This window comes from Prunus persica, chromosome G1, assembly GCF_000346465.2.
Source record: "Prunus persica cultivar Lovell chromosome G1, Prunus_persica_NCBIv2, whole genome shotgun sequence".
NCBI classification, from domain to species: domain Eukaryota; kingdom Viridiplantae; phylum Streptophyta; class Magnoliopsida; order Rosales; family Rosaceae; genus Prunus; species Prunus persica.
In genome coordinates, this window is record NC_034009.1 from 34,243,159 (window position 1) to 34,266,470 (window position 23,312).

General features: G+C 36.2%; 4 protein-coding genes and 1 long non-coding RNA gene across 5 annotated transcripts; 4 read left to right on the forward strand and 1 right to left on the reverse strand.

Annotated features, from left to right (window-relative positions):
* LOC18789292 lies at window positions 4,978-7,159 on the forward strand. The gene is made up of 6 exons (XM_007223783.2): window positions 4,978-5,241; window positions 5,324-5,431; window positions 5,524-5,654; window positions 6,286-6,386; window positions 6,689-6,748; window positions 6,964-7,159. Exons 1-6 carry the CDS (start codon window positions 5,010-5,012, stop codon window positions 7,046-7,048), a joined length of 717 nt encoding a protein of 238 aa, XP_007223845.1. The 5' UTR covers window positions 4,978-5,009; the 3' UTR covers window positions 7,049-7,159.
* Window positions 7,600-9,580, reverse strand: LOC18790258 (putative S-adenosyl-L-methionine-dependent methyltransferase Mjls_1072). The gene is made up of 2 exons (XM_007223290.2): window positions 9,018-9,580; window positions 7,600-8,554 (listed from the first exon to the last, which is right to left on the reverse strand). The coding sequence occupies exons 1-2, from the start codon at window positions 9,478-9,480 to the stop codon at window positions 7,914-7,916; spliced, it is 1,104 nt and encodes a 367-aa protein (XP_007223352.1). The 5' UTR covers window positions 9,481-9,580; the 3' UTR covers window positions 7,600-7,913.
* Window positions 9,283-10,258, forward strand: LOC109946544. The gene is made up of 2 exons (XR_002269674.1): window positions 9,283-9,374; window positions 9,492-10,258. It is a non-coding gene; the product is annotated as an uncharacterized LOC109946544 (long non-coding RNA).
* On the forward strand, window positions 13,947-17,829 carry LOC18789794 (DUF21 domain-containing protein At1g47330). The gene is made up of 12 exons (XM_020555019.1): window positions 13,947-14,286; window positions 14,795-14,871; window positions 14,953-15,036; window positions 15,127-15,240; window positions 15,374-15,460; window positions 15,654-15,793; window positions 15,887-15,974; window positions 16,099-16,172; window positions 16,345-16,535; window positions 16,659-16,882; window positions 17,050-17,096; window positions 17,344-17,829. Exons 1-12 carry the CDS (start codon window positions 14,109-14,111, stop codon window positions 17,483-17,485), a joined length of 1,446 nt encoding a protein of 481 aa, XP_020410608.1. The 5' UTR covers window positions 13,947-14,108; the 3' UTR covers window positions 17,486-17,829.
* LOC109946622 (probable methyltransferase PMT28) lies at window positions 17,932-23,207 on the forward strand. Its single transcript, XM_020555017.1, has 8 exons — window positions 17,932-19,988; window positions 20,096-20,245; window positions 20,642-20,912; window positions 21,024-21,116; window positions 21,605-21,779; window positions 21,989-22,231; window positions 22,333-22,527; window positions 22,664-23,207. Exons 1-8 carry the CDS (start codon window positions 19,164-19,166, stop codon window positions 22,860-22,862), a joined length of 2,151 nt encoding a protein of 716 aa, XP_020410606.1. The 5' UTR covers window positions 17,932-19,163; the 3' UTR covers window positions 22,863-23,207.

Here is a 23,312-nt window from a genome sequence, read left to right on the forward strand (position 1 = left end):
TCTCTTCGCCTGAGAATAATAAATTACCTTCAATGGGAGCTTACTGAAAATTTTAACGGAGTTAGTCATAGGTGGTTAATTGTAACACTTTATAAAATTCAGATAATTAATAGTTAAATTTAAAAATTCAGATGATAACAATACACATAATTAAAAGTTCATATAGTGTTTATGTAAATTTCCCTATATACAAATAAGAAATTTGATACCAATAACTATTCGGTCTAGTAACACCTAATCCTCCAGTTATTGAAATAATGGACACAATATTTTAAAAAAAAAAAAAAACGAATTTTGGTGAATTTTTTAGAGCATCTCCAAGACTAGCTAAACCCATTTTTTTAATGACCCAATCTTATTTAAAAAATAATTAAATATGTAAAATTACTCAACGTGCTGGATGGGTTTTACTAGAAATCTGGTGGGCATCACATAAAAAATGCACTCCACATCCACATGCGTCCAAAACTAAAACAATTGATTGATGCGTCAACTCAGCTGTGGCTCCCATTGCAATCTCTCTCTCTCTCTCTCTCTCTCTCTCTCTCTCTCTCGAGTAATTTTCACAAACAACCTGCACAGCGAGTCCACGTAGGACGACGCATACCCGCGAAACCATAACAAGGAAAACGTGCACGCCTACTCCCAAAAAACAAACAAATTCAAGCCCAACAGCTAACGCCTAAAATTATCTTTTTGTTGTAAATGCATGAGTTGGTGGATGACCACCATACCTCTTAATATTCCACCGTTGGATTTTATGTAACCTATGCACTAAGTATTTGTAATTAATGCTTGTGACCTATAGGTATATTGTAAATGATGGTATTCAATCTCCTATCTTGTAAGCCTACAAATAGGTGGTTCTACCAAAGATTTAGAAAGGAATAAACATGGTGAAGCTTTATCTTTAGCATATCACTTCTCTCTACATTTTCTCCCTCTAGTTTTATAACACGTTATCAGCACGACATTGCTCTTGGTATGTTTTCTTTCTCTGAATTTTCTTTCTTCTTATATAAGCTAGAGTCATCACATGGTATAGAGTTTCTTTGTACTCACCATCAGACTTCATCATGCTTGTTTAAGAAAAAAAATTCTTATTCTTATTACACATGAATATAATGCCATGTTTTTGTTTTTATTTGTTTGTTTATTTAATTTTAAGTATGATCTTAATTATTATGATGAGTTTGAATTATACAAAAGATCAGGGGCCCGAAGTTCCGTGATTCCCATCATATAACTAGATTAGGATATAGAGTCCTTTTGATTGAATCAGAACCTGAAGTTCTTTGATTCCAAATAATTGAGGGCGTGAAGTTCCGCGAATTTAAAGAGCACATAAGGACATAAAACTCCTCGATTTTGTATTAATCAAAATCAGAATTCCATGAGGCCTACATATGTCAAGAACTTGAACCAGAAGTTTCGAGTGCATATACATCGATTTGAGTATGAAGTTCAAAGCACAACTATTAATTCAATTTATTTAGATCTACGTATTCGTACATGAAGTTTCGAATATATATTTATATGAACCTGAAGTTCATAGTTTTTCATGGATCTTAATACTATATATGAACTTGAAGTTCATTACTTATTTGTGCCTATATGAACCTGAATTGGTTGAAAATCCAATTCTTAAACTTGTAGTTTTATCTACATATTGAATCCACATTAATATTGGATTATCTTGGAATTTCATAATCTTTAATTGATTTATTTTATTCCTTGTTTATACCACTTTACTTATTTTATTATATTATATTTTATTTATGTTAGGTTATTAATTAATTTCGTTTTACAATGGTAATGTTTTGTATTACCGCCCCAATATTGATAGCCAGAGGTGTCTATTGGAGAAACTTCCTACTTTCTTTTGTGGGTAGGAAGTTTATGATGTTATGAACCAAAAGTTCTTGAGGCTCCAATATTACACAACTATTATAGTTGAAGATTATGATGTCATGAACTAGAAGTTCATTGACCGAATAACTTTTATGTTGTGACATGACTATCTTGGCAATCCATGTCCCACAATGATGCATAAGATTTTTATAAATTTGTAAGGACATCGTTTAAAGACTCAAATTATTGTCTTGTCCAACAATATCATTACAAAGAACGCTCACAAATAAAAGCTGTCATAAGATCATCTCAGTCAAAAATTGACTTTGAGCCATCTTTCCTGAAATAATTCAAGGGGATATTTGTGAGCCTATACAACATCTAATTATGGATCACTTCACTAGTTTTACTGAATGTGCCTACTAAAATGGTCACATATTTGATAACGACTGTGAGTTTATTTTCCTACATTTTGAGACAATTTTCCCGCCGTTAGGGGGAGAAATGACAATTCCTAAAGAACGTCGTGAAATAGTGTTGAATCAATCCGCTTTTGTCTCATCAAGATAATGCATATATAAGTTGTACATATGCTAACATGGATTGATATTCTCGTATCACAATCCATTAACATGGTGACTATATATATAATGCATGCCTGAAGCATGTCAGAAATATAGGTTCTAAAAACTTAACTCCTCAGAAATGGAGATTATTTGAAAAATTCAAGCCCTATAAAAAATAACGCTCTATAGGAGGTTATGATCCACATATTCTAAATAATTCATTGTAAAAGAGATGTTTGTCCCATAAGTGACAACATAAGCCCCTGAAGAGGCATTGGTACCCCAAAGCAATGAGATGATTATAAATTATGCATGTGCATGCACATAAGAATTGTGGGATCACAAATTGATGATACATTTGGTTTATTAGTAGCTACTACAATCATCAAGGGCTATGATTATATTAAATCATGTTTCATGAATGTCGACAAGTTAAGTGATTGGCCAAAAATGGAAATAGGCAATTCTATTTATCACTAAATAAGAAGAGTTGGATATTGAACCTATAACTCAAACACCAAATTACAAATGTTCAGTATGAAGGTTACGAATTGGTGTTTGTGAAGTGAAATAAGATCACTAATATGACATAAGGTTTCCTGGGAGAGACATGTGGTTTTAGTCTCCAATCTCATCGTAAATGCATTCACATTTCTATAAGTGCGGTTGTTACTTTAACGCAAAACTTATAGTATGTGTTAAATGCATATTTATTAAGACTATATGGTACATGAAAATCCTCAAAGATCATGAAATATTTGAGATATATCGGATGAAGCAACCTCTTGAAAGATATAAAGTACCACAATATTCTTAATTAAGAGTTAACACTAAGAGTTTGAGTATTTTGAATTCAAATTTGATATTGTTGTAACATATTCTAACTACTAAATTAGTTGTTGATACTCCTAAAGATTTCAATCATTTGAAAAGTGAAAAGCAGGTTGAATAGTGTGATAGATGATCATGTATGAAGACAATGTTGCTTGTATTGCTTAAATCAGAGAAGGAGAGATATTAATCAGGGGGAACATCCCAATTCTACTACATTCAAGGCAGATGCGCGTTGTACTCTTTTTCCCTTCGACTAGGTTTTTGTCCCACTGGGTTTTTCCTAGCAAGGTTTTAACGAGGCAATATAAGCTCATCCAACACCATATCAATGATTTAGAAGAAAGTTTTACTCTTTTTCCCTTCGCTTTGGTTTTGTCCCACTGGGTTTTCCAAGCAAGGTTTTTAATGAGGAAACAATGTCATTGTATGGTGGACATCCAAGGGGGAGTGTTGTAAATGCATGAGTTGGTGGATGACCACCATACCTCTTAATATTCCACCGTTGGATTTTATGTAACCTATGCACTAAGTATTTGTAATTAATGCTTGTAACCTATAGGTATATTGTAAATGATGGTATTCAATCTCCTATCTTGTAAGCCTATAAATAGGTGGTTCTACCAAAGATTTAGAAAGGAATAAACATGGTGAAGCTTTATCTTTAGCATATCACTTCTCTCTACATTTTCTCCCTCTAGTTTTATAACACTTTTTTATTTATTTAATTTATTGATTTTGTTCACTATCACACTCAATGTGCAGCAACGACCAGTCGTATGTTTGAGACTTATATAAATTTTTTTAAAAAAAATAGGATCTTATTTTATCAATATCTATCTATAGATTTCTATCCATATATCTATACAGTCCTGATCTTTTAGACTACAAAGGTCCAAGAGATTTGTGGTCACTCACTGTTGGATGTAAATATATATATAAAGCAACAGGGAGAGAATGATGAAACATTCAAAATACTAGAAAATACCGTTGGTTAATGCAAATATTAAGAATTGGAATTATTAATTAAATGAGGGTAATAGGGTAAATTCACACTTTTTCATGTTAAAAAATTAAAATTAAAAGAAAAAATAGATAATAGATCATATTTTTATGGAACACAATTACCTATTATCTTTTTTAAATCTAAAATAAATTTAAATTTTTTTTAAAAAAGCCTAAGGCTAGTATATATATAGCAAAAGGCAAAGAATAGTAAAACATTCAAAATACCAAAAAATGCCATTGGTTAATGCAAACATTAAGAATTGAAATTATTAATTAAATGAGGATAATATGATAAATTGAAACTTTTCATATTTAAAAAAAGTAAAATTAAAAGAAAAATCATATAATGGATACTATGTTTATGGAACACAACTACCTATTATCTGTTTTAATTCTAAAATAAAATTATTTTTTTTTTATAAAAAAAACCTCTCCTAAGCAGGCACGGAAACGCTTGCAAAAAGGCTAGTGAGAATAATTGAGCTGAAAAAACATTTTTTGTATTTATTTATAAAATTTACATAGGGGACGAAAAGCCCAAGACCAACTAAGCCTAAATGTTTCTAGCCCAGTAAACTTAAAACTCCCCTTGAAGCCCATTTACAATACAAATAAAGTGGATTATTTTTAATTAATTTGTTCTGGCTAATAGTATCCCGCCACGTCAGAAGTGCAAAACGTCTAGTTGTATAGCGCGCTGACTCACCCTCGCCATACGTCGTCACAAAAGTAAGAAACCGAAACGCGAGAACTATGGCACTTGCTGGGCACCGCCTTATCTCAAGCTCCTCATCATCCACTGTAACTGCCATTTCATCGTTCCCTCCAAAACCAAAACCCCCAATTTCAAATCACAACTTCTCCTCCAACCATGAAATTTCAAACTTCTTACGCAGTCGCAGAGACGTTGCTTTGCTCTCCTTCATCGCTCTAATTCCTTCTCTTTCGCGACCCGACCCGGCATTCGGACTCTCCTTCGGCATTTGTTAGCACGCATCATTTTGATTTCTTCATTTACTTTTCTAGTAATTTGCTGTCGAAACCCTAATTTGTCCATCTTTGCGCAGCAGGACCAAAGGATTGGCTCCGAGAACAGAAGAAGAAGGCCTCCAGGTTCCTCTTGGCCCCAATTGACGCCTCTAGAGAGAGCCTCCTCACTGCTCATCGAATACTCAGTCTCTCTCACAATCAATATATATAAATCTATACACAAATAGTGTATTTTTTCATATATCCCTCACTGGTGTTAATTTGGTTGTTTTTACAGCGGCTACCGATTCTAATAGTACAAATGAAGAAATAGAGGAGGTTCAGAGACTATTTAAATCTGCTGCTCGGGATTGCGTTCCAGACGACAGGAATTCATTTGTTGCATTTCAAGCCAATACAGGGGTTGAGGTTCGGCATTTCGCACCCTTCTCATTGTCTTTTATTTAATCTGAGTGATTACGCCGCTCTTAATTTCTAATTAGTGCATACGGTAAACTGTTTAGCTTGTTACGATAAAAACTGTACTCATGGTGAGGCTTCTAAGGACGTGTTCGAAAAATTGGCCTAGGCGGCGGGTCCTATATTTTTTAGAAATTTTTTTTCCTGACTTTAAAGAAAACCTACCTCACGCTGCCTCTCATTTCAAGTATTTTTCTTTGTAGTACTATTATTTGCTTTATGCTTAACTTTTTCCCTATGTTTTATATCAATTATGGTACTTTATAATCTATATATCCTTTTATTTTGCATGATTTTGGTATAAATTTATAATTTGTAGTACAAAATAAATTTTTTTAAAAGAAAAGCCTAGGCGCCCGCCTAGGCCCTGATTACTCCTCTAGGCGCTAGGCCCCTGCCGGCTGCCTAGCGATTTGTCAAACATTGCTAAGCAGCATATGATGCTAATTTGAAGGAATTTTTAAGACTATTTTGCATGACATTGAAAGCATCTTGTTGTAGGATAATGGAGCTGTTGAACTTTTGCTAATTGACCTCATATTAGCTATAACTTTATTGTCCAAATTCATTTATTTCACAGGTTTGCACATTCCGTCTGGTTGTAAAGAATGCGGCGTCGTTGCTTGGTGATAAGGATCCTGTAAAATTGGAAGCTGAATCCATGCTAAATGATCTTATAAGGTAGCCAAGCCAGTGTTCCTTTCCTGTATTCTCCAGGCTGGTGTACATTTTATGTCTGACATATTTTCATGGTCAGGATTACTAAAAAAAGACATGTTTTTTTTTTTTTGTGTGCATATATGTTTGGTTGTCCATACCCTGGTTTTTTTTTTCTCTGGCAAAAAGATTATTGGATAAACCATTCTTCATTTCATCAAATATTATACCCTGGTTATCAAATTTACTGTTTCTCTATAGAATTGTTGTATTATTTCTAACATTTTCATTTTTGTTTCTGTTTTCCATTGCTTATTGTATTGCAGATCATTCACTTCTCTTAATGTTCTGGTAAATGAGACTGACGTTCAATTTGCCTCTGAAAGGTATGTCTCTTTTGTCAAGATAAACATGGGCAAGGGAGAATTCTCTTGAAAACACGCTATAGGAATTGCATGTAGAAGTTTATTTACTTTCAGCTTTGTCTCGCTCTTTACCCTTAGATGAAATTTTGTGAGTAACCTGTTTGGGTTAATAGGCACCAAGTTGTAGTAGTAACCATTCATTTTTCTATCAGACTAATTTTTTTGTTGGGCTGCAGAAAGAAGGTTGCAGATTCTCTCATGGATACCATATCATCCCTAGACAAATTTGAGCAGGGAATTAAGGACTGCCTTGAAGCTTGACCAATATGTATTTTGTTTTCCTTGCAGAACAAAACTATCTTGTGGATGTCATGTTTGAAATTCTGCAGACGCATGTTTATTCCAGATTCAGAAATCTCTCTTTGCTCTTTCTGTTCGGTGTCTTGATTTTTCCTCTGTCATGTTCTTTGACCTTATTTTGGTGCGTTCTTTTTCCTATAAGATAGATCCTTATAATTTAGTATCGTTATTGAAGTAAGTAAATGCTAGTTCTGCTCCAACCAAAAAAAAGAGAAAAAAGAAAGTAAATGCTAGTTTTGTTGCGAAGTCTTCGTTTTGCAGTCTCAGTTTCTCATTGTAGAAATATCATTCTGGTCGTTGTTATCAGAATGGGATGCAAGTAGCTCTGTAGAAATGTACATTTCGTCACATCTTAAGTCATTCTAGTCATTCAGTTCAATCTAATGGTGAAAACCAATCCACAAACTGTCTGGCTTGAAATGAAGCAAAATGCACACTTATAAATTTGTGTACTTTGCATACTGAAGGTTACCAATTGTCGGTGAGCACTGTTGATAATTTGCCTAACATAATTGAACAACTGAATATGTATATATTTGTTTGCTAATGAAATTGTCAGACATCTCAAATTCATTTGAGTTCTCATTCCAATGGAATATATTTTCCTTTGACAGTACCACAAATATTGATGCCTACTCCTATGCTGCTTTAATTTTGAGTTGACACTTGTGGTATCAAATTATAAATGACCTGTTGGTCCCTGTGGAGTGGTCTAATAGGTAATGAGATGTTGCTACACCAACTGGCAGCGAAGTGTTCCATCATCTGGCTGTGTTTGTACTGACCTAGACAAGCTGCGCAGCTAGTTGGAGATATTTAGTGAACATCAGCTGGCCATCGATGGAATAGTTTGCTTTGGTGAACCAGAAGCCTCAACCAAATACAAGCGACAACATGGTGTTCCATCATCTGGGTGGGTATATACTGACCTAGGCAAGCTGCGGAGCTTGTTGAACAGATTTAAGGGATCGTGCATGAGCCCAAAATGAGCATCTGGATCACCAATTTGTGAAAGTTTAACGTAAGAAAAGCCAAGAGATGGCAGGAGATGATCAGGCCAATCGCTGTAGAAATGGAAGATGGAACTGGAGAGACTGGTTGATGGTTTATTCATAAAATCTGCTAAGAGCACTGTGTTAGTAAGCGAGCACTTGTCTGCTATGATTTCAAGTACTTGTGTGGCCTCAGAGTGGGATAAGTAGTAGAGGATGCCTTCCAGAACCCACACTGTGTTTCTCTCTGGCACAAACCCTGATATTTGAAGTTTTTCGAGCCAGTCATTGCCTCTGATATCAGCCGCCACTCTGGTTATGGATTTTGCTGTCATCGTTAGATACTGGTGATTGTTTGTAGAATCCATCGCTGCTTGCAGAAGAGTGGCTTTAATTTGCAGGACTTCAGGAAAATCAACTTCGAACACATTGCTTTCCTTCAAGCAACTCAATCGGTAAGCCCTTGCATCCATTCCTACAAAAAGAAGTGCATATTTCATTTTAGGCTGAATTTTTACTTTCTATACACGTGAGATTTGGGAAATTTACATTCCATATACATGCTATTAATAATTCAATATTCACTACAATTAGTATCTCGATGGGGCATGGTGCAAAAATTTGTCCTGGTTTCCTAAAGCTAGCACACATAAATGACCAATAATTCCTGACCTGCATAAGGGGATCAGTTTTGCTAGAAATGGTCACAGCTCTACAAGGATTCTCCCAGTAGATTGTGATAAAGCAATGTAAATAAACAACGAATCCAGTGTTGGGATTATCTAGTACCCAGAACTCATATGCTTTGAAATCTACTTTACAGCAAAAAATGCCCCAACATCATGCATTGTAGGCACGAAGTTCAACTTGATGCATGCCGCATTGGTTCAATAAATGCTGTTAACAAAAAAAAAAATTGTGGTAGAGTAGTTACCAACCTGCCCCAAGAAGAACTACTTGTGCTTCTCTGTCATTGAAGGAATGAAGTGCTGCTTCAAGTTTTGAATCAAACCAGAGGGTTCGAACTGCAAGAATGACTCCAGAGATTTCTCGTGCTTTGTTGACACAGTCTTTCTTTATCTTCTCGTGAAGATTTTTTAGATACGTCTCTCCAGCAAGTATGTCTGCCAGGGGGTCATGAATCACATGCTTCCACAAGGCTCTACCAGCTGCAGTTTGGCATGCAGACCGCTGAAGGGGATCCCATTCATTCTCAATTGTTGCATGGACTTGTCGAACAGTGTCCGTAGACAACAAGTCAGGAAGCTTGAACTCCGGCCATGTTGGGTGTTCAGGTGAGCCATTTTCTTGACTTGACATGGTCTTTAGATTGCAAGGAAAGGTCTTTAGAGTGCAGGGAAACTGAGAAACCAATAGAAAGGAATGAAGAACATATGGCATGCTATGTGTAGGGATCAAAGGTTGCAGGTGATATAAGGGATAAGAAAAGAGAGCCACACACAAAATCCAAGGGTTTGAGGAGAATGGGTTATAAGTCGCATCCTGGATGAAAAAGGGAGGTAGCAATGTAGTCCACGACTACCACAATTCACGTGCCTTCCGTTTGTTTTGCTGTATAGGCTTATTACTAGCAGGCTTAGTACTTTTTATTGATAATTGACGACTGACGAGGAAGAGCTCCACAGAAAAAGACATTATCTAATGCGAGTGGCTCCCAGAAAACTAATATCAGATGGCTAATAAAGGAAGCCCCAGTACGTGCTCATATAACAAGTACTCGTTTGTTTGGTTTTTTTGCATACGACAAGAAGGCATCATCTTTGGAGCTTTTGGTGGTACAACTTTTACATTGCGTTGCAACAAATTGGCGTGAGGCTGTTCGCGGTTCCAAACAAATCCCCGCAATTTGCAAATTTGCACCACACAAAAGATCTTCAGCCGTGCTGGTTAATTTCTCTAGGTTCTTGGAAATAAGTTCTCTAGGTTCTTGGAAATAAGCCCGTTTTAACATGACATGTTATAAATAAAAAAACTAATATAGAACTTATTTGGGGAAAAAAACTCAAAACTAAAAAATGACAATGACAACAAGTGGCTAGTTCTGGGTTTCTCTTCAAATAGACTCTAAGGATTTTTGTATAATATGTTATGTTAGATGAACTTATTAATAAAAAACCATGACCCTCCATTTGGATGAGGGAAAATAATTCAGAATTTAGCTAAAAGTCGGAAATTTAAGATGAGAAATTGTCAATTTCCTTGTTTGGCAACTTAAGTGCGGAATTTATTAAATGACGTGTAGAAAAAATCGGGGAAATTGGAGCTTCAAATTTTCTAGTTTAATTTCCATCAAAATAGGTGTCATTTTACAATTTTCAAAGTACCATAAAATTATATTATTTATAAAATTTGACATAAATAAATCCAAACACTGAAATATTTAATTGTCAAAATTCAAAAGATAAAAATTTAAATTTCGTTATTTTAGAATTTTATGTAATTTTTATTTTAATTAAAGTTATTTTATTAGCGAGCTGCTTCGGGACCATACAGTGAAATTGAGAGCCATATTACATGAGAGCGCCGCGAACCTGTTTCACAGTGGGGTAAATCCAACTGTAACAGTGAAATGCTCAAACTCAGAGGTCTCAAACTTGTTTTAACAAAATAGAGAACATCAGCGGAAAAAAGAAAATAAAAGAAATGTAGGTTTGGCTCCCTTTTTTTAAGATAGAGTTTTTAGTATTTTTAATAGAATTTGGGATAAAAGTGGTTAGGACAACATAACCAGAAAAAAATATTATTTTGATTTGCTTTCTGGTTCTATTTTGTGTTTTGTTAGGGCCAGGATGAGTAGAGTTACAAATGGCTGGGTCCACAGCCAGCGAAGCATTGGCGCGTATAAGCAGAAATGGCCGGAAATGGGAGGCAGTCGTGGCATAGAGAGGACCGTTTGTTAGCAGCCTGCAGTAGACAAACAAGTTAATAATCTATATATATATATATATATATATATATACAAACTACAGTAAACATCCCAATTTATTGGGTTATTCGTGAGTTTATACTCGATTTTGGGGACATTTATCAGTACATACTTAACGTCATAGAAAATTTACAATTTACCTCCTCTATTAGTCAAACTGTTAATGAGTCTGTTAAATGTTGACGTGTCAAAAGTGAGACTTTTTTTTTATGACATGGACTTCCATGTGGACCAAAATTTAATTAAAAAAATTATTTACATGTTAAAAATAATTTTATAATCATATTTAAAAATTTTAAAAATTAAATTTTTTTTTTTTTAACTCCTCTATCTTCTCCTACCTAACCCTCTCTTTGTCTCGACTTAACCCAACCTCTCAGCCACCCCTCTCCCGTCGCCCACCCCCAAACCCAAATCTTCACCTCATTTCAGGTTAGATTCCGGCAAACTCTAATAAATCTCCTACTCTTTAACAAGAATTCCCAATATTCCATACAAACACCAAAGTATTGCTACAGAGAATTCCGCTCAGGGATTTGGCCCCAAGCTGCCTCCCAAGTCGAGGTGGGATCTCTCCAGTGAGACTGTTGCTGTTCAAATCCAACCAAACCAAGCTGCTGCAATTGGCCATTTCTCCTGGTATCTACACCCAAGCTATTGTTCCCAAGTTGCAGAATAGCCAGTCCTGTCCAAAGGCCAAATTCTTTCGGGATTTCGCCACTTAATTTTTTGCTTATGAGTGATATCCATTCGAGATTACTGCATCTGAACAGTTCAAATGGGATCTCATCAGTTAGGCGGTTATTGTTAAGAATAAGATTCATGCAATTTCCCAAGTCTAGTGGAATTTTTCAAGTCGGTTATCCCAAATCTGATGGGATTTCTCGGCACCTTCTTCGTATCCAGACCCTTCATCCGGGTCGGTTATCCATCGAATGACATGTCCAACCCTTTCTCCCTCGTCGTCAAGACTGGGACTCGTGATGCCCTTCTACGACTCAGCGAACTCGACCGCCAACTCAGTCCTCGTCGTCAAATCTGTGGTCAACTTCCTCGACGACTGTTACTTCTCTGACGTGGATGGTCAAGATGCAGCTTTGGTGGTAAGGGTAGATCAGACAGAGGAGGGTGTGGAGAAGAGAGAGAGAGAGAGAGAGAGAGAGGGAGAGAGAGAGAGAGATAGAGAGAGAGAGAGAGATAGATTTTTTTAAATAATTTAAACGTTAAAATATTTTATTATTATTTATTTGTCCACCTGTAAGTCCACGTCAATTAAAAAATAGGTCCCGTAAATGCCACATAGACAGATAACGGATTTTCTGACGATCTCGCTAACAGAAGGGGCAAATTGTAGGTTTTTCGTGATGTTGAGTATGCACTCGTAAATGCCTCCAAAATCGAGTATGAATTCATAAATGACCCTATAGGTTAGGGAGTTTACTGTAGTTTGCCATATATATAAAGTAGAGATATGATTTCCTTACTCTCCCCTCCCATTTTCTCCATTTACATTTTTTTTTTTGCTTTTTAATACTTTTTAATCATTTTTATTTTTTCTCTTTTCTATTCTATCCTTATCTTACATTAATTTTTTTTTACTTTACTTTTATATTAGTTCTTTTTCTTTATACTTAATTTTCCAACTTGCACTCCATTTTTAGTAATTTTTTTTCCTTTAATCGAGTAAGAAATTTTTATTTATTTTTTCCTTTTAGTACTGAAAATGGGGTGTAAGTTGGAAAATTAAGTATAAAGAAAAAGAAATAATATAAAAATGAAGTTAAAAAGAAATTAATATAGAGTAAGGATAGAATAGGAAAGAGAAATAACAAAATTGATTAAAAAGTATTAAAAAGCAGAAGGGAGTGCGAGTGGAGAAAAGGGGAGTGGGAAAATCAGTTCCCATAAAGTAAAAGATAGAGAATTGTGAAACATTCAAAATACCAGAAAATGCCTTTAGTTAATTCAAACATTAAAAATTAAAATTATTAATTAAATGAGGATAATATGGTAAATTCATATTTTTTCATATTAAAAAAATTAAAAATTAAAATAAAATTATATAATAAGTTATAGTTTTATAAAATACTAGCCCCTTGACACATGCTCACGCATGTGCCAATTGGTTTTCTTTTTCTTTTTTATTTTATTTTTAGAATTAATAAAAGATAACAGGGTAGTTATGTTCCATAAAAGTAGGACCTATTATCTTATTTTGTTTTTAATTTTAATTTTTTTAATATTAAAAAATATGAATTTACCATATTATCCTCATTTAATTAATAATTTCAATTCTTAATGTTTGAATTAACAAAGGGCATTTTCTGGTATTTTGAATGTTTCACCATTTTCTGCCTTTTACTTTATATATACTAGCCTCTCTGCACGCGCTTCTGCGCCTGCGAGAGGCTTTTTTTAAAAAAATTTAAATTTATTTTAGAATAAAAAAAGATAATAAATAGTTATGTTCCATAAAGATAGGATCCATTATCTGAATTTTCTTTTAATTTTAATTTTTTTTAATATGAAAAATTGTGAACTTACCATATTATCCTCATTTAATTAATAATTTTAATTCTTAATGTTTACATTAACCAAGGGCATTTTCTAGTATTTTGAATGTTTCACCATTCTCTGCATTTTGCTTTATATATATAGATAAATAGATAACTATTCATATTATATTTTCTTAATTAAAAAAATAAAAAATAAAACCAATAGTGTAATATTATCTGCAAATACACCTAACATATTCGAATCCACGGCTGACGAGGTTATTCCTATTCCCGAATTAAATTATCATCGCTCAATGCAGACGTCACGTAAGCGTATCGTGTAAAATCACAGATGACAGGGCCAAGTGGGTCACAGAGCAGCAAGACTTTTTCATTCTCAACTAGCGCGCCGGTAAGAAAAAAGAAATGTGGTCAAAATGGGTCGTGATAAAATCGAGGGAATGGAACCGGCAAAAAAGTTATCCAAGACAATCATACGGTCCTAAGGGAGACAAAACCACACGCACCGCTACAAATTTCAGTCTTCCGTCTACAGTCTCCAGCAACCCGACGAGCAAGCGACAGAGATGGCTGCGGAGGTGATCTGTTGTGGGACCAAGTTCTGGCTGTATGTGCTTATCATCATAGGGCTGGTGTGCTTTGCCGGAATGATGGCTGGGCTGACGCTGGGCCTCATGTCTCTCGGCCTCGTCGACCTCGAGGTCCTCATGAAGTCCGGTCGTCCTCAGGATCGCAAGCACGCCGGTAAACTCATACTCACTCTTAATTTCATTGTTTTTTTACTTTATTGTTTTTTGCTTGCCTTTTCGAGCTCATCTATCAAGTTTTAAGACGAAGTAACTCATAGAATTTCGCAATTTAATACTTGTTACTTTGGGCCTTCTATGATCATCTGGGTTCTGAGCTAATCGGTGATGACGACTATTTCTCTATAGAATCCATTCAAAGGATAGGTGGTGTTAATATTCGCTGCAATTAGCTCAGTTGGGCTTATTGTGGTTCTGTGGAGGTTTTAGTTGGAAGGTGTAAATGATCAAGTAACAGATGTAGCTTGTTCAGTAGTTTTGCCTGGCTTTAAGAGCGGTTTGTGGATTGAAAATGATATAATTGGTTTTTCAAGATGTCGGACACTAGGCAAAAGTACTAGATGACTGAGTTGATTGTAGACCAAGTCAAACCCCAATAGATGACTCTATGAATCTGCAAAAACTAGTTTATGTTTAGAGGTCTAAAACTAGTCTGATTTTGGCAGCTAAGATTTATCCAGTGGTAAAGAATCAGCATCTGCTACTTTGTACACTTTTAATTGGCAACGCCTTGGCGATGGAGGTAACTACGTGATTTTGTGTCCTTATATTGGCATTCAGTTCTGTTTTCTTACTAATCAATTAACGGTTCTTCTGATATTAGGCTCTTCCTGTATTCTTAGACAGTCTTGTGCCCCCTTGGGCAGCCATTGTGATATCAGTCACTCTCATCCTCGTGTTTGGGGAGGTGGGTTGTTATAATAGCTTATTATTAATTTGAGAAGGTATATACATACAAAAGATATTCACTTCTATTTCTTTGTTCACATTACTTCAGATATTGCCACAAGCAGTCTGTACTCGCCATGGATTGACTGTTGGGGCAACAATGGCCCCGTTCGTGCGTGTTCTTCTTATTATTTTCCTCCCAATTTCTTATCCAATTAGTAAGGTGATCTTAATATGTGAACTCACGTAATGATTACCACGACTCTTAAGTATGCCAAGTTGTGTTATGCAGCTTAGCTGAATATATGCTAGCCTATCATGTTACTTTCTCTATTCTAAATATGTTCTGTCAGCAGGTTCTGGATTGGATGTTAGGTAAGGGGCATGCCGCCCTTTTAAGGAGAGCAGAGCTAAAGACTTTTGTGGATTTTCATGGTAATGAGGTATATAACTCAACTAAGCTCTGGCTTGTAGCAAGTTCACTTTAGGCACTATATTTTTAGGAACTATACTAGTAGTCTAGTGGCATATGTTAGGAAATTTTATGTTCGGACCTATGTTTTAACTCTCTGAAAGTCCTCCTGTTTCCCATGTTCGCTGATTAAATATTGGATATGCATATGATTTATTATTTAGGCTGGGAAAGGCGGGGATTTAACACATGATGAAACTACCATCATCGCTGGGGCACTTCAGTTGACTGAAAAGACTGCAAAAGATGCCATGACTCTCATATCAAGCGCATTTTCCCTTGATCTGGATGCACCTCTTACTTTGTGGGTTTGTGGATTCCAGTTTGTTCTCTCTATCATATCTTATGCATTCTTCCATGCTTCTAAACCTTGCTCTCTCTCTCTCTCTCTCTCCAGGGAAACACTGAATGCAATAATGACAAAGGGTCATAGTAGAGTTCCAGTTTATGCTGGGAATCCCAAAAATATTATTGGACTTGTTCTGGTAATGTCATTTTGCCTTGATTATATACTTCTGTCAAAGCTGAAGTGACGCTTCATGTCTGACCTAGAAAAAAAAAAGGTGAGGCTGTGCGAAAACTTATCAGTTCAATCTCATCTACGTTCAGGTTAAGAATCTCTTGATGATTGATCCAGAAGATGCAGTTACTTTGAGAAAAATGATGATAAGAAGAATTCCTCGGTATGATAGTACCACATTATCTTTTTCTCTTTTGTCATCTGATAGAAGACATGAGTTCCTCTGATTTTGAGGGGTTCACACACCTGAGATAGTTCATTTCACCATCTGTGTATTATTTCTTGTTGGGCCGGAGCTGGATTATTCTTGACTGAGCTTTTCATTTGTTCCACAGGGTTTCGGAAGACATACCTCTGTATGATATTCTAAATGAATTTCAGAAGGGTCACAGCCACATTGCTGTTGTATATAAGGATCTAAATGGGAGAAGGGAAGCATTAAAGAATGGCAAAGAGGGTGAAACATCTGTGTTTAAGGATGACTGTAAGATGCAAGGAGGCCAATCTGAGGCTTCATTGAAGAAAGGTGTGTGCATATGTTGTATTTTTTTTCCCTCAACATCCTCAAGGGGTATTCCTGATATCACTGCCGCTTCTTATTATGTCTGCCATTTCAACTACGTAATTTGTGTTTTTGGGAAATTACCAGATGGAAAAGTGGGTTCAAACAATGCTCAGATAGCAATGGACAATGGTGACGGAGGTCAACAAAATAAAAAAAGCCCACCAGCTACTCCGGCTTTTAAGAAACGACACAGAGGTTGTTCGCATTGTATTCTGGACATTGAGAATACTCCTATCCCAGTTTTCCCAGACAATGAAGAGGTTGTAGGAGTAATAACCATGGAGGATGTCATTGAAGAACTTCTTCAGGTAATGGTGGTGTTTGAACATGTTAGATTTATATATTATAGGAATAAGTATCTGAATCTGTTTCTGCAGAATTTTACTAAAGTTGCAAGTATTATATGGATACTGGATTTTTGTATTCATAATTGTTGCATATGTTGATGCAAATTGTAAATTTTTCCTTATGCCAGGAAGAGATATTGGATGAAACGGATGAGTACGTCAATATCCACAACAGGTAAGATTTAAGTGATTTTCACCTGCACATATTAGCACCACGCATTTCCTGTTAAATCATCGGTGTCCTGTCATGGTTTGGGTTTGTCCATCATTCTGCTTAGAGAGCAGGACAGCAAAAGTGCTGAAACTTCCCTGCTTGGCAAATGAAGGAAGAACACATTCCCCTTTGATAATACCTGCTACTTTGGGAAGTTAACACTATCAAAGCTTGGACAGAAAGATGATAATAATTCTTGGACATGCAGGATTAAGGTCAATATGCATGCATCTCAGGAAAAGGATTTTCACTTGAATTCACCTGAACTCCCAGAAGGGTCATCTGCCACTCCAACGATAACATCATCAGTGCCTACAGATTCAGGTTCTACTCAACATCAAGACTGCTAAGGTGGCTACTATCGGTCCCATGCCAACAAGCTCACATACCCAACACATCAAGGTTCTGAAGGTGACATGTCGAGGGATCGGTGAGATTTGTCATTGTTTTGTTCCTCGTATGAGTCAAATTTAGATTCAGAAAAGCCAAATTTTAGTTAAAAGCTCACGTAAAATTAACCAAGACTACATACAAGTATGGTACTCTAATTATGTAGAAAGAGAGACTCCACTCCATGTTTGATCAAACCCACGGCTAAGACAGCTCTCTCCTTGTTTTTTATTTTTTGAATGTAAATTCTACTTGAAGTGTTACCAAAAGGGAAATTAATGACAGGCGCGGAACATTTATTTGATCTATGCATTTTGGGAAGTGGATTAGGGTTCTAACAGCAAGCCCGTGATCCAAGAGGCCCACTCTTACAAGGAGAGACCTATAATTGGTGCAAATCGAAGCATGTTTTTTCAAAGATAATAAAACTTCAAAAACATTTTCCCGACAATCGTATTTCATGTTCACGTGTTTGCTTTCTGCAAAAGATAATGGAAAAAAGAAGGAAGAAAAACTAGAGGAAGATTGTGAGACCAATAAAGGAAGATAAATTAAATAATACAAAGCAAAGCATTCCAAAATCTACCGTTAATTGGCAATGTAAACGATTTTCGTTTTATTTATTTATTTCTAAATTTGATAACTACTTAAAATATCTTTTGAGAGTTATATCAAGAAGAAAAAGGAAAGCAAACGACTTTTCAAAAATTAAAAGAAGTTAATTTTTCTTTATTTTGCTAAACTTTTAACGACTACAGTATAACAAACAGTCGAGAGCATACCCCTTGCTCAAACCCAAAGGAACCGTGAATTTGATTGATTGAAGATCCAACTATGAGTAAAAATTGATTTGGCAACTAAAACTTAAAAATACCAAAAAAAAATTGGACTTTTTATTTTTATTTTTTGAAGCAATCTTAGAGCACAACGCACCACAGCGAAACTTGACGGAAACCCAACACTAGTGAAGCTGGTCCTTCCCCTTGATGGCGTTAGCTTAGCTGCCAAACGCAAATACATCTGAGTTCTTCCACATGTGACATGCTTTCTTGCTACTCTTGACTTCGAGCCTCCAAACATTTAGCAGCAGAAATGGCCAGACAATATAATTCTGTCAATCCGACATAAATCTATGATTTTTAAAATTTCAAAAGTTTATTACTTTATACTTGATTATGCTTATTTCCCCAGATAACTCGTTCTTTCACTTTTCATTTTTCTTTTTGTTTTCTGGGTGACGGATAAATTTTTCCTGCGTTCTGTGTTTTGGATAATATACCCAAGTGAAGCTCTTCTTTAATTTCTCGCCTGAAAGAAAAAAACAAAATGAAGCTAATCTATCCGTGTGCTTCAGATTATGAATTCTTTCAGGGGTGATCTTGATGTGGTTTTTGTCTGCTTTGATCCAGACAGTGACTTTCCCATTTGGGTTCCCTCAGTTTCAGTTTCAGCTTCTCTTGCTTTTCTTTTCTTTTTTTTAGAAATACACCATAGATCTATCTTACCTCCTGCTCCAGATTTTTGTCAAGTTTCCGTTTTTAGTAAGTTTTTATACTGCTATCTTTCTTATTTGATATTCTATCTCATTTTGGCGGGGTTTGTCATTCGGGGTTCAGATTTCATTGTTTTGTTAGAGTGATGGCCGTAGCTCGGTTTGGCCGCCAAGTAAAACGCCCAGGTGGGTTCTGTATAAAAATGACTGCGGTGGCCATCTTAGGCCTCTGCTTTATATTCGTCTGGTCTATGTTTTCTTCTTCTTCCTCCTCTGTGACTACTAGAATAGAAAGCTTTGACAACATAGGCGCTCCTCCTGGATCAAGGAACACAAGGGTAAACATTCCTGCTACACAATCTTCTATTAAGGGTGAGGATGAGAAAAAGTTCAATGGGTCTGTGACTTTGTCTGCCCATGAGCATAAATCTGAGAAGAAGGACCAGAAAGAAGTAGCAAATGTGAAAAAAGGGAAAGGTAAGAAAAAGTTACCAGAGAAGGTGTCGAAGCTAAAACATGGCTCTGAGGAATCTGAGAGTGAAGATTCAGAAAAGGAAAAAGAAGATGAAGATGAAGAACGAGAAGTAGTGGATGGAAAGGAAGAAGCTTTGAATGATGAAGGTGAAGTAAATGGGGAGGAAACAGGAGGAGAAGGTGCTTTCATTGTGTCACTGGATCAGGAATCTGAGGAGAAGCTGGAAGATGACGGTGGTGAATCGGAAGAAAGGGGGAAGAAGAGATATAAGATTAAGGGTCCATTGTTTGATCCCAAAGCACATTATCATTGGAAATTATGTAGCACAAGGAGCAAGCATAATTACATTCCTTGTATTGACATGGAAATTACCACTGGAAGGCTGCAATATAGGCATACAGAGAGGAGTTGCCCGAGAACAGAACCAATGTGTCTCGTACCTCTTCCTCGTGATGGTTATGGTAGCCCAGTCCCCTGGCCTGATAGCAAAGTAAAGGTATATGCTTGGGGTTTCGATATGTTTTTCTCTTGTTCTATTGTAGTGCATTGAGAGTTAAAAATATTTTCTGATATTTTCTTTTTGTAACTTCTCATGTTTTGCAGATATTGTATAAGAATGTGCAACATCCAAAACTTGCGGCATTCATCAAGGAGCATAGTTGGGTGATGGAGTCTGGAGAATATCTTACTTTCCCTCAAAACCAGTCTGAATTAAGGGGTGGAATTCTTCACTATCTTGAGTCCATTGAAGAGGTGAACTTTCCTCGTTGCCGTGAATTTGAGTTGTGCTGAATCTTTATGATCCTTCTTTTATTCCAACCTGAAATAAAATGATATAAATTGGACAGGATTGTTTGGGTAGATAGACAATTTCTCTTTCAGACATGTGTTTTTATATATGAAATAGCACCTTTGAAAATCTTATATTTCTAGAATAAGGAGTCTAATTGCTTTATGTCTACAATTTTCTTGCATCCTAGTATTGTGAGAGATGAGAATTTTTGAACGCGGCGGCTATTTACAGATTGAAATTAAACTCCACCATACACATATACTGATATGCATATATATGCTTTTTATCTCCTAATAGTAAATTAATGGTGTCAGTCCTACTATAAATAGCAGTTTGAATTTCATTTCATTTGATAGATGGTACCAGACATCGAATGGGGAAAGAATATCCGTGTAGTGCTGGATATTGGTTGTACAGATTCTGCCTTTGGGGCTTCTCTCCTTGATAAGGATGTCTTAGCATTGGCATTGGGCTTGAAAGATGACCTAGTTGACCTAGCTCAAGTTGCCATTGAGCGTGGTTTTCCTGCTTTAGTTAGCCCTTTTGGAAATAGAAGGCTACCTTTTCCTAGTGGTGTTTTTGATGCTATTCACTGTGGAGGGTGCACCATACCTTGGCATTCAAATGGTTTGAGTTTACCCCTTTTTTTGTCCCTGCCTTTCAATTTTTTTAAAATCTTTTCTTAAATTTTCGAATCCTACTTCAAGTTGCATTCGTGTGGTTTTCTTTCATTTGCAGGGGGTAAGCATCTTCTAGAAATGAATAGGATTTTAAGGCCTGGTGGATACTTTGTCTTGTCAACTAAACATGACAGCTTTGAGGATGAAGAAGGTTTGCCCTATGCTGCTATTTATTTACTTTTTTGATATGCTTGAAGCTGGAACAGTAGACTGTTTGCTTGGAAAATCTTACTGTTTATACTATTCTTGCGAGGAGTGATTTCCTTAGTTAGTGCATCTAGATCTGTTTGCTTGCCGGTATTCATATATTTTTACCCTGAATGCAACTGTGCTGAAAAATTGAAATTTTCATTTCTATTGAACTGCAACTTGTTTTATTCCAAGGTTATGGTCCACTTGTACGGATTGACTGAAAGACCTGTCTCTAATTACTCTGATGTTATATGCAGATCTATGCATTGTATTGTAAGATAGCTTTGAAGCCTTTATAGTCTCAGATCCTCAATTAATTTGTTTACACTTTTCTAGAGTCGTTCATATGAAGTTAACCCGAGACTAGTATTTACACTTTCTGTCTAACAAGGTTTCTTAGGCTCTTTGATATTGAATAACATGCGGCATTTTTTTTTTCTTTTCCAGTCATGAGTAAATTGGCGGCATCTATCTGTTGGAATATTTTGGCACATAAAACTGACGAAGTCAGCGATGTGGGTGTCAAAATATACCAGAAACCGGACTCAAATGATATATATGAGTTGAGGAGGAAGAAATATCCACCTTTATGCAAGGAAAATGACAACCCAGATGCAGCGTGGTAAGCTTAAACAAACTTGCTTTACAATATTCATTTTCGTGGTTTTAAAATTATGTCTGTATTCATTGTGGGTTCGTTAATTTGGTATATGGAATTAATACGTTCATTGTTTTTGCATGGAGGACTACTTTTCAATTTATTCGATTTGGAAAGCAATTGTTGTATGTATATATAGAAGGAACACTTTAACCTTCCGTGCTCCTTAACAGGTATGTTCCTGTGAAGACTTGCTTGCATGCCATTCCATCTGCTATTGAACAGCATGGGACAGAGTGGCCAGAGGAATGGCCCAAGAGGCTCGAAAGGTATCCCGACTGGTTGAGTGATAAAGATAAGTTGGTTGCAGACACCAAGCACTGGAAAGCCATTGTTGAAAAATCCTATCTCACTGGACTGGGTATTGACTGGTCAAATATTCGAAATGTGATGGACATGAAAGCCATCTATGGAGGGTATGTAAAGAAAAACAACTAAATGGTGTCTTTCTCTCTCTTTTCCATAAAAAGTACATCAAACTTGGTCATTGAATCAAATTGTAATGTTCTGTATGCAGATTTGCTGCAGCCCTCTCGCAACAAAAGGTGTGGGTGATGAATGTGGTCCCTGTCCATACACCTGATACACTTCCTTTCATATTTGAACGCGGGCTTGTTGGCACCTACCATGACTGGTGTGAGTCTTTTGGTACTTATCCCCGATCATACGACCTTTTGCATGTCGATCATCTGTTTTCACGGCTTAAGAACCGGTGAGAGTCAACTTCTCCACTTAGAGTTCTTTCATCTTGCTTATGCCACTAATACATTCCATCATAACAACCAATTGAATTTGGAAGATAGCTGCAGCTAGTTTTTCAGTTACATCTTGAATACTACTATCTGTAGGTGTAAGCAGCCGGTATCGATTGTTGTTGAGATGGATCGCTTGTTACGGCCTGGAGGCTGGACAATTATACGTGAGAAAGTTGAGATACTGGAACCCTTGGAGGGCATATTGAAGAGTTTGCATTGGGAGATCCGGATGACTTATGCTCAGGGAAAGGAGGGCATATTATGCGCACAGAAAACCATGTGGCGGCCTTGAACTGATACTGCAGAGCCTAAGTCATAACACTATGAAAGCCGGCGGCAAAGCCATGCTTACTGCGGGACGCTTCATTTTTCGAGCGAAATATACAACCTGCAACTGGTGGTTATTGTGAACACAGACACTAATTTTGATACAATGATACACACCACTTGTTAGATTTTATGGGTTCGTGCACTTTGTGTAGAGGATGAGGCTGAGTGTGAATGAGTTCATCACAAGAGATGACATTATTTACGTTTTTGTAACCATTTTCAGTGATGGTTTTTTCTCTGTACAGATTTATATGTTTCCCGTAATGAGATCCTAATCTAATGAATAATTTTCTTTTAGTCAAAAAAAGAGGAGAAGCTATACGAAAGAAGACATTTAATTTTAAACTGCTATAAATATACGGGAATGTGGATGACCACCATAACACTCGTTATTTCTACCTTTTCATGTTTG

Excerpts from the sequence above, each read along its gene's own strand:
- LOC18790258 (XM_007223290.2), bottom strand. The coding sequence starts at position 9,480 with ATGCCATATGTTCTTCATTCCTTTCTATTGGTTTCTCAGTTTCCCTGC. Across the intron at positions 8,555-9,017 it reads AGTAGTTCTTCTTGGGGCAG|GAATGGATGCAAGGGCTTAC; the intron begins GTTGGTAACTAC and ends TTCTTTTTGTAG.
- LOC18789292 (XM_007223783.2), top strand. The coding sequence starts at position 5,010 with ATGGCACTTGCTGGGCACCGCCTTATCTCAAGCTCCTCATCATCCACT. Across the intron at positions 6,387-6,688 it reads ATGCTAAATGATCTTATAAG|ATCATTCACTTCTCTTAATG; the intron begins GTAGCCAAGCCA and ends ATTGTATTGCAG. Across the intron at positions 6,749-6,963 it reads GTTCAATTTGCCTCTGAAAG|AAAGAAGGTTGCAGATTCTC; the intron begins GTATGTCTCTTT and ends GTTGGGCTGCAG.
- LOC109946622 (XM_020555017.1), top strand. The coding sequence starts at position 19,164 with ATGGCCGTAGCTCGGTTTGGCCGCCAAGTAAAACGCCCAGGTGGGTTC. Across the intron at positions 19,989-20,095 it reads GGCCTGATAGCAAAGTAAAG|ATATTGTATAAGAATGTGCA; the intron begins GTATATGCTTGG and ends CATGTTTTGCAG. Across the intron at positions 21,780-21,988 it reads GACAACCCAGATGCAGCGTG|GTATGTTCCTGTGAAGACTT; the intron begins GTAAGCTTAAAC and ends GCTCCTTAACAG.
- LOC18789794 (XM_020555019.1), top strand. The coding sequence starts at position 14,109 with ATGGCTGCGGAGGTGATCTGTTGTGGGACCAAGTTCTGGCTGTATGTG. Across the intron at positions 15,037-15,126 it reads TCATCCTCGTGTTTGGGGAG|ATATTGCCACAAGCAGTCTG; the intron begins GTGGGTTGTTAT and ends ACATTACTTCAG. Across the intron at positions 16,536-16,658 it reads TGAGGCTTCATTGAAGAAAG|ATGGAAAAGTGGGTTCAAAC; the intron begins GTGTGTGCATAT and ends GGAAATTACCAG.